The 10,397-nt window shown below is 36.9% G+C and overlaps 1 protein-coding gene across 1 annotated transcript; it reads left to right on the top strand.

Annotated features, from left to right (window-relative positions):
• The first annotated feature begins 234 nt into the window (after positions 1 to 234).
• On the top strand, positions 235 to 1,966 carry LOC131627850 (7-deoxyloganetin glucosyltransferase-like). The gene is made up of 2 exons (XM_058898713.1): positions 235 to 824; positions 934 to 1,966. The coding sequence occupies exons 1-2, from the start codon at positions 308 to 310 to the stop codon at positions 1,854 to 1,856; spliced, it is 1,440 nt and encodes a 479-aa protein (XP_058754696.1). The 5' UTR covers positions 235 to 307; the 3' UTR covers positions 1,857 to 1,966.
• Positions 1,967 to 10,397: the final 8,431 nt, after the last annotated feature.

Raw genomic sequence — 10,397 nt, 5'->3', positions numbered from 1 at the left:
TAATTATCATTAAAATGAAATTACAAATACAACAATAATATTTAAACATCTATAATTTCTTAACCCTAAATTATTATCTCATATTCTCTGTATTTGGTTTTTCATCCCATCAACTTTTTTATTTTTATTTCTTTATCCATAAAGATATTATTCGGATGTATGGACATCATGAAACTAAAAAAGAATTCTTTCTATCAACGTTCTCCCTTATTTTCTATAAAAGCTTGTGTGAGAAAATAATATAACAGTACCATCAAGCAAAGAACCCTTTGTATTACTACATTTAGAAAACAAGTTCAAACAAATAATGGCTTCTTTTGGCAAAACTGAAAACAAACCACATGTTGTGTGTGTTCCATATCCAGCACAAGGTCACATAAACCCAATGCTCAAACTAGCAAAGCTTCTTCATTTCAAAGGTGGTTTTCATGTCACCTTTGTTAACACTGAATACAATCACAAACGTCTTCTCAAATCTAGAGGTCCCAATTCTCTAAACGGTCTCTCTTCTTTCCGTTTTGAAACAATTCCTGATGGTCTACCTGACACCGATGTCGATGTCACACAAGATGTACCTTCTTTGTGTGACTCCACTAGAAAAACATGCCTACCTCATTTCAAAAAACTTATATCTAAACTCAATAATGCTACACACACCCCTCCTGTTAGTTGCATAGTTTCTGATGGTATTATGAGTTTTACTTTGGATGCTGCTCAAGAACTTAATATTCCAGAAGTGCTTTTTTGGACAACTAGTGCTTGTGGCTTCATGTGTTACGTTCAATATCGTCAATTAATTGAAAAGGGCTTAACACCACTTAAAGGTACCTAAATATTTACATGTAAAAAATTTAGTTTTTCATATATAGTAATGTTTTATATGAACTGTGACATTACATAAACATAGTGGATTCATGTGTTTGATATATACAGATTCAAGTTATGTCACTAATGGATATTTGGATACTACAATAGATTGGGTACCAGGCATTAAAGAAATCCGTTTAAAGGATTTCCCAAGTTTCGTCAGAACTACGGACCCAAATGATGCTATGCTTGATTTTGTACAAGGGGAATGTGAAAGAGCTCTAAAAGCTTCTGCGATCATTTTAAACACGTTTGATGCCTTAGAACACGATGTTTTACAAGCAATCTCTTCGATTAATAATTCACCTCCGGTCTATTCCATTGGTCCATTGAATTTTCTTTTTAAAGAAGTCACAGATAAGGAATTGAACTCAATTGGCTCCAATCTTTGGAAAGAGGAGCCAGAGTGTTTAGAATGGTTGAATAGCAAAGAACGGAATTCTGTTGTTTATGTGAATTTTGGAAGTATTACAGTTATGACAAATGAACAATTAATTGAATTCGCTTGGGGACTTGCTAATAGTAAAAAAACTTTTTTGTGGATAATAAGACCAGATTTAATAACCGGTGAAAACTCTATTTTACCTCAAGAGTTTTTGGAAGAGACGAAAAATAGAGGTTTGTTATCGGGATGGTGTCCACAAGAGGAGGTTTTGGATCATTCAGCAATTGGAGGTTTTTTGACACATAGTGGTTGGAATTCAACGTTGGAAAGTGTGTGCGGTGGTGTTCCAATGATATGTTGGCCTTTCTTTGCTGAGCAACAAACTAATTGTCGATTTTGTTGTCATGAATGGGGGATCGGTTTGGAGATTGAAGATGCTAAGAGGGATAAGATTGAGGAACTTGTGAGAGAATTGATGGAGGGAGAAAAGGGTAAAGAGATGAAAGAGAAAGCATTGAGGTTGAAAGAATTGGCAATAGATGCTGCTTCTGGACCCTATGGTTCTTCATTTGTGAATTTGGAGAACGTGTTTAGTTTAATTTGATAGAACTCCAATATGAAAAGTCGCTTTCTTGGTGTTGTTTTTGTCTTTCAATTTGGGCTCTACAATGTTATTATTTGTACTGTTTTGGTTTGTTGTTTCACTTTCATAATGCAAGCATTATTTATAGATATTGTTATGATTTTGTTTTTGAACCCAAATCTGCATAATAGTACATAACAAGATATTCTAATGATTAAATGATTGAATTGAACCCAAATCATCATGATAGTACATAACAAGATTTTAGGTATATATGAAAAATGATTAAATATCGGCCATTATCAAATAAGGACAAATTATAAATAAATAAATAAATAATTTTAAGATATATGTAGAATTAAAAATTTAATTATCCTTGTTGGTATTTTAGAGGGATTGAAAAATACTTTTTGATTTTTTGCTTACACGTCAAATATTGGAGAACTCTCATTTATAATAAATGATGAATTTTCTAGAAATTATTAGTTATATGGTACATGAACTCACTTTATCCTATGTGCATGCTTCTACAATACTCTATTTACATAGTTTTGATCCTAGTATTTATTGATATAAGAACATATTTAAGGTGTTCTTGAACTTTAAGAGGTTCTCTTAATTTTTGGTTTTTTTAGGAAGAGCTTTTGTGAAAACAACAACTGATCATTTATCTTGCAAAAACTTAGTTGCACCCCTTCATCTTCAATTGTTTCTCGATTGAAATGATGTTTGATGACTATATATATATGCTTTGTTCTTTCATAATAGATTGGATTCTTTAATCATGCATGGAAATGGTGATTATTATTAGTCACATATTCTTGTTTCTCATTGTTGAAGGTGATTGTATCTTCCATTGCTAAGCAAGAAGAGAAGCTCTGTAAAGGATAAGATTTTCTTTATGTGAATTGATAACATTGCACGTGTATAGATTATAGCATATATAGGTTCATACACATTATGCCAGCTAAGCATATACTAACCAACTACTAACTGAAACCGTTACATAATATGTACAGTCAGCAAACCTATATATTTAATATATCTAACCCCCCCCCCCCCCCTCAAACTTAAGGGGATTGGGAACACATGATCTTGAGTTTGTCTCTCAATTGCTCAAAGGCAGCAGACCCAAGTGGCTTGGTTAATGTATCAGCAATTTGAGCAGCAGCTGGGACATGTTGGATTAGCATCTGTTTGGCAACAACACGTTCACGAACAAAGTGTATGTCCAGCTCTATGTGTTTAGTACGTGCATGAAGAACCGAGTTATGCGAAAGAAGAACAACACTAAGATTATCACATAGTAAAACAGGAGTATGAAAGGGTATACTAAGTTCAGCAAGAAGAGATTCCAGCCATAACAATTCTGAAGTCGTATGAGCTAACGCACGATACTCCGCTTCTGTGCTAGAACGAGCTACTAGAGACTGCTTTTTAGAACTCCAGGCTACCAGATTGGGACCAAAGTAAAGACTAGACCCGGAAGTGGGTCTCCTGTCATCAGGGTCACTGGCCCAATCAGAGTCACTGTAGGCATGAATGGAGAACTTTGAACCAGAAACAGATGGTGCTAAGATAAGACCATAGGAAGCAGTCCCACTTAAGTACCTGAGAATTCGTCTCACTGCAGACCTATGTGAATCCAATGGGCTAGCCATGAACTGGCAATCTTTATTAACACTAAAGGAGATATCTGGTCTTGTTAAGGTGACATATTGAAGAGCTCCTACTATGGACCGGTATAGTTGAGGATCTGAGAAGAGATTAGTACCGTGTCTGCTCAGCTTACAAGTGCTCATCATTGGAGTAGGAACACCATTCTCATTAACCATCTTAGCTTTGAATAAGAGATCCTTGATGTATTTAGTTTGTGTTAAGGAGAGAGTGCCATTGGCCTGAAACTTGACTTCAATTCCTAGAAAATAGTTTGGTCTCCCAAGCTTTTTTAGGGAAAACTTGTGATGAAGATTATTGATAAGCTCATGCACAAGAGTAGCATTAGAACTAGTTAGTAAGATATCATCAACATAAACAAGGGCATATAAGGAGATACCTTGTTTAGAGTATACAAAAAGAGAAGTATCACACCTTGAAGCAACAAACCCAAACTCCGAGAGTGCTTGAGTGAGCTTCTCATACTAGGCCCTAGGGGCTTGCTTGAGTCCATATATAGCTTTATGAAGTTTGCACACAAGGGATTTGTCAGCAGTAACAAAGCCAGGAGGTTGTGTCATATATACTTCCTCTTGAAGCACACCATTCAGAAAAGCATTATTGACATCAATTTGTTGAATGTCCCATTGATAAGTCAGAGCAAGAGTTAGAATCACCCTGATGGTTGTTGGCTTGACTAAGGGGAAAAAGTTTTTGTAAAGTCAAATCCCTGCTCTTGATGAAAGCCTTTGGCAACAAGCATAGCCTTGTGTTTGTTTACAGTACCATCAGCATTTTGCTTTAGCTTGAAAACCCACCTGCACCCCACAACCTTTCTATCAGGAGGAAGTTGAGTTAAGGTCCAGGTATTATTAGCCTGAAGTGCCTCAAATTCATGCTCCATAGCTTGTGCCCATTCAGGTGTGGTTAAGGCTTGTTTAACACTGGTAGGTTCACAGGTGGACATAGCAACAAAGGCTTTAGGTTTGGACTTCCCAGTTTTAGCTCTAGTCAGCATAGGGTGATTATTGACTAGTAAAGGAATGGAGTTGTTGGAAGTGTTGATGGAAGGTGAATTTGAAGATGCATAGCCAAGAATAGGAGAAGAAATAGTGAGTTCATTTGAGGAGTGAGGTAGAGTGAAAGAATCTATGCCATTAGGCTCTAAAGGTGAACTACTTTGTAGTTCATTGTTTTGATTGTTATGAATGCCCTCAGGGCTGTGAGTTGTGATTGGAGACTGAGGAATGACATTATCCTGAGGATAAGAGGGCAAAGTTTCCCTTTAATTATGGGAAGAGGTATTATGGACAGGTGAAGACTCAGTGGATAAATGAAGTGCCTGTGAGTTTAAAGAGGAGTCATTAGGGAAACTGACATTATGCCGAGAGGCCCGAGGACTGATATGGACAGATTCAGACACATGAGTTACAGATGGGGTATTTTCTGATGAGTGTTGATCATTGGAAGAGACAACTGCTAAGGGTGAGACAATGGTACAATAGGTTGAGCAGTTATCATAGGTACTGAAGAAGTAATGTTAGGACAAGGTACTGACCTCTGGGCAGAATTGTTTTCACTTGTCACTTCAGTAGGGAACAGTGTGGAAAAGGGAAAGTTGTATTCATTAAATGTGACATCTTTAGACACATATATCTTGCCATCTTTACTGAAACATTTGAAGCCTTTATGTTGAGTGGACACCCCTAAGTAAACACATTCTTGACTTCTGAACTGAAGCTTATGTTTGTTGTAGGGCCTTAGTAATGGGAAACATGAATAGCCAAAGACCTTTAAAGTTCTATAGTCTGGTTGTTTACCATACAGGGCATAAAAGGGTGAACTGTGCCTAGGCAAAGTGTGAGTAGGCAGTCTATTGATTAAGTGTGTGGCAGTGGAGAAACTGTGATCCCAATAGGTCAATGGGAGAGATGAGTGTGCCAAGAGGGTTAGTCCCATTTCAACTATGTGCTTGTGTTTCCTTTCAACTGTGCCATTCTGATGAGAGGTATGAGGACTAGTAAGCCTATGTGATATGCCCAAGTCTGCTAGAAATTTAGTAAATGGTCTGAACTCTCCACAAAAGTCAGATTGAACAGCCTTTATGGTGGTTAGAAACTGTGTTTTAACAAACATATGAAAAAGTTTGAATGCATGTAAAGCTTCAGATTTTTTCTTGAGTAAATACAGCCAGGTAAATTTAGTATAGCCATCAACAAAGGCAATATAGTACTTGTAACCTGAGCTAGATGGTAAGGGAGATGGACCCCACAAATCAGTATATACAGCATCAAAGGGATTGGAAAAGACAGTATTAGTCAAGGGAGCATGGATTCTATGTGCCTTACCAAGATTACAAGCAGTACAACAAAATGAACTATTTTTATTAGAAGCAGAGATATTACATAGTTTGAGTACTTGAGCAACAGAATTGAAGTTAGCATGCCCTAACCTATTGTGCCAGAGCACACTAGTATCAAAAACTTGTTAACTACTAGAATTACAATGAACAGTAGAATTAATAGGAGTGGCAACATAACTTTGAACACCAAAAGGAGTAATCAAGGCTTTATTCTGATATTGTGAATCTGATTGCTTCAATTGATGCAACAATTGAGGAAAACAATAGAGTCCACTTGCATCAAGTGTGCCTTCAACTAGAATGTGTTTAGAAGCCTGAGATTTTATATAACACTTATCAGGAAGGAAATCAAAGCTAACATTATTATCATTAGAGAATTTCGAAACAGACAAGAGATTTCTAGTGATAAGGGGCACATGTAAGATATTAGCAAGGACTAGATTATGATTAGGAAAGCTCTTTGAATAAAACTGAGATGAGCCAACAGATTCAATTTCTAAGGTTTGGCCATTTCCCACAAACACTCTATTGGATCCTAGATAAGGCTTTTTATTATGCAAATAGAATTCATAAGGAGTTAAGTGATGTGAGGCACCTGAGTCAGCGAACCAGGCCTGATATTCCAGCTCCAATGGCAAGGAATACTCCTGAGTGAATGCAGGGGATCTATTGGTGGTGGCCATCATGGCTACAATATGATAGCTTTGAGGAGCACCTTTGGTGGCCTCTTGTCCTGAAGAACTTGGCTGATTCGACTGATTATTGGTAGCAGTAGGTGGTTCAAAGTTTTCGTCAAACCTATGCCAGCATGACATGACTGAATGCCCACACTTGCAACACAATTGATATGTAGGACGTTTGCCGGTGGGATTGGTGGCTCTACCACGGCCCTGATCATGCGTGAGACGATTGTTACGACCCTTGTTACCTGAGTAAGCTCCTCTGGAGCTCCCAGCTTCTTGACTTGTGTGAGCCACGTTCACAACAACGCTGGAGGTAGCCAATTCTCGGCGAAATTTTTCTAATTGCGCCTCTTGCACATATAGAAGAGCTTCAACTTCACATAAATTTGGTGCAATTGGGTAGCCATACATCTGCATAACGAATGGACTATACTCCTCAGGGAGTCCATTCAAGATTGAATCAATTTGATCTTGCTCAGTGATGAGGTCACCCACAGCTAACAGAGAGTTAGCGATGGCTTTCATCCTCAGCACAAATTCAGTGATAGTCTTGTTCCCTTTCTTGGTAGACTTGAGCTCAACACGCAACTGATGAACCCTGGCCTTCATTTGAGCATTGAAGTATTGATGAATTTTATCCCAAACTTCAAACGCGTGCTTGCAAGCCAAAACCCTAGGTAACACTGATTCAGAAATCATGGATAGCAGCCAGATGAAGACAGCTTGATCTTGGACAAGCCACGATTCATATTCAGCGGAGATCGTACCTGTGAGATGATCTTGATCCGATTGAAACTTCTGAGGAATCTGCCGATTTACCACCATCTTGTGCATCTTCTGAGTGAGAATCACTCCTTCAACCTGTTGATTCCATAGCATATAATTGTTTTCTTGGAGTTTGATCGAGAGTTTGGGACCAAAGGAATTGTTAACTTTGGATGCACCCATGGTTGACGAGAAATCTTGCGTTTGGGTTGATTCTTTGCCCACGGAAGTTGCAGGTTCAGATGAATCCATGTTCAATCGGCAGCACAAGGAAGACGGAGAAGAGAAAGGAACAAGAAGACGGAGCAGAAGCACACTGGATCAGTAGGCGAATGATACCATGTTGAGGGTTATTGTACCTTCCATTTCTAAGCAAGAAGAGAAGCTCTGTAAAGGATAATATTTTCTTTATGTGAATTGATAACATTGCACATGTACAAATTATAGCATATATAGGTTCATACACATTATGCCAGCTAAGCATATGAGTTTGTCTCTCAATTACTCAAAGGCAGCAGACCCAAGTGGCTTGGTTAATGTATCAGCAATTTGAGCAGCAGCTGGGACATGTTGGATTAGCATCTGTTTGGCAACAACACGTTCACGAACAAAGTGTATGTCCAGCTATATGTGTTTAGTACGTGCATGAAGAACCGGGTTATGCGAAAGAAGAACAGCACTAAGATTATCACATAGTAAAACAGGAGTATGAAAGGGTATACTAAGTTCATGCTATCCATACAACCCGCCCAATCACTATCGCAAAAATCAGTTAACTTATTCTCAACCTTGCTGTCATATTTGATTCCATAGTCCAAAATGTCTTAAAAATACCTCGTCACCCTTTTTGTCGATCCTAGATGGATATGACTTGGATCGTTCATGAACCAAGAAAGTAAAATTTCTGCAAACATGATATCAAGTCTTGTACTTGTGATGTAAAATAGGTTACTAACAAAACTTCTACAGTTACTAGCATCAACCTTCTTTCCTCCATCTTCTTACTTCAATTTTTCATTCAGAGCAAAATATGGATCAGTTGAATTACATCAAAAGAGTACATTCCAAATTTCTTTAATATTTTCTCAGCATGTTTATTTTGACAAATGAAGACTCCAACACCCTCTTGGTAAATTTCAATTCCAAGAAAATGATTTAGCAGACCAAAATCATTCATCTCAGACCCATTATCATTTCTTTTCTAAAATCTTCAATCAACTTTAGATTATTTACATAAACTGCAACAATTAAAATATTAACCATACCTTGTTGTTTGAGATACAAAGTAGGCTTTTTTTCTCTTCTCAAAACCTATCTCCATGAAGTTATTGTTAATATAGATATACCATACTCTTGGTGCTTGTTTCAGGCTATAGAGAGATTTCTTCAATCTATAATCCTTTTCTTCTCGACCTTTAATCTCAAAGCCTCGAAGTTTCTCCAAATAGACTTCTTCTTTTGATTCTCCTTTTAAGAATTGCGACTTTACATCTAGTTGAAACAAATTCCATTATTTTTGTGCTATCAAAAAGATTAACGCTCTAATGGTGTCAAGACGTCCCACTAAGGCAAATGTCTCTTCATTGTAAATATTGAGTTTTTGTACATAGCCCTTTACGACAAGTCTTGCTTTGTTGTTTTGGACTGACCCATATGGATTTTGTTTCACCTTGGAAACCCATTTCACACTAATAGCTTATTTGTCATTGGCTTATCCATAATGAAAGTGCAGTCACATTATAGTATGGTATCTTTTTTTTTGATGTTTTTGTCAATTAGAGTGTATATGATATTGATTATTCGCTTATTTGTAATTTGCTTGTAATTCAAATATTTGCATGTTTGTATTTCATTTGCAATTAAGTTGTATTGTGTTCGCTTCGACTATTTAGCACTGTACCATTAAGACTCTTTATTATTCAATAAAATTAGAGAGTTGATCCATGATAGTGTTCCTCTTTTAGCCTAGCAAATTTCTTTTTGTTATTTCATAAGGCGTGTCTTTAATCACAAGTTAGAACTCTTAGATCAAGGTAAAAAGTCATTTGATTTGAATCAAGTTTTATGTGTGACACGAATCATGGACAGTGTGAAAATTAGAATTTTCCTTTGAATGATCTAACTCAAATCATGAAATTAGCTTGACTCGAATTACAACCTAGTGTGACTCGAATCATGTTGTAAATTTGATTGGAATCATAACTCTCCGTGAAGCTAGGATTGGGCTCTGCCTAATTTGACTCGAATCATGAATTTAACTTGACTAGAATCACGACACCTTGTGACTTGAATCATGATTTCTTCTTGACTCGAATTATAACTTCACAAATCCAAGTTTCCACCATATATTTAAATAGTTGTTTCTTTGATCCAAAGGCAAGTGAGTGAAACAATATGGGTGAAATCCATAGAGACAAAAATGTTAATTTGTCTTCTCTCCTCTAGTGTGTCTATTCCTAGCACCTTCAATATTTCTCTTGTTTATAGAATAACTTATTGAGTTTTAATCCATGCAAGATTCACTTCTTTTTGTTGCACTTTATTCTTGTGTAATTTGTTATTGCTTTGAGGAAATAAGAGAGAGTAACTTGATCAATGTTGTAGTGTTTTGAGGAAATAAGAGAGAGTAACTTGATCAATGTTGTACTTTATTCTTATGGTTGATCAAGCTCATGATAACCATTAAGATTCAAGACCTATTTATCTTGAAATTAGAGAGAAACCTCGTGTGTGTTATTATTTCACCTACATCTAATTCCTTGATTAACACCTTATGAATTAGAGTGTTTGTGAGATTCCTTTGGCATTGTTCATCATCTTCATCCTTATTCATTTCCCTTTGTTGTGAATCTTCATCTCTAAAGATTGAGTGTTTCGCGAAGAATAGTGGTGTATTTGGGTATCTAATGATTTGTGTGAAGTTTCTTGTTTGTAATAGGTGGAGGTATAATTTCTTGATGCAGTTTTGATCTTACTAGTATATATCAAGAAGAGAAGTAGGGGTGGCAAACGGACATGCCCGCCCTGTTTAGGCCCGCCCCACAAAAGCCCGTAAAAAACTGGGCGGGGCAGGGCGGGCATATTTGAGAGCGCGGG

Source organism: Vicia villosa, unplaced genomic scaffold, assembly GCF_029867415.1.
Source record: "Vicia villosa cultivar HV-30 ecotype Madison, WI unplaced genomic scaffold, Vvil1.0 ctg.000405F_1_1_3, whole genome shotgun sequence".
Lineage (NCBI taxonomy): Eukaryota > Viridiplantae > Streptophyta > Magnoliopsida > Fabales > Fabaceae > Vicia > Vicia villosa.
Note: the sequence above shows the minus strand (reverse complement) of the source record. Positions and strands in the feature narration are given on the sequence as shown.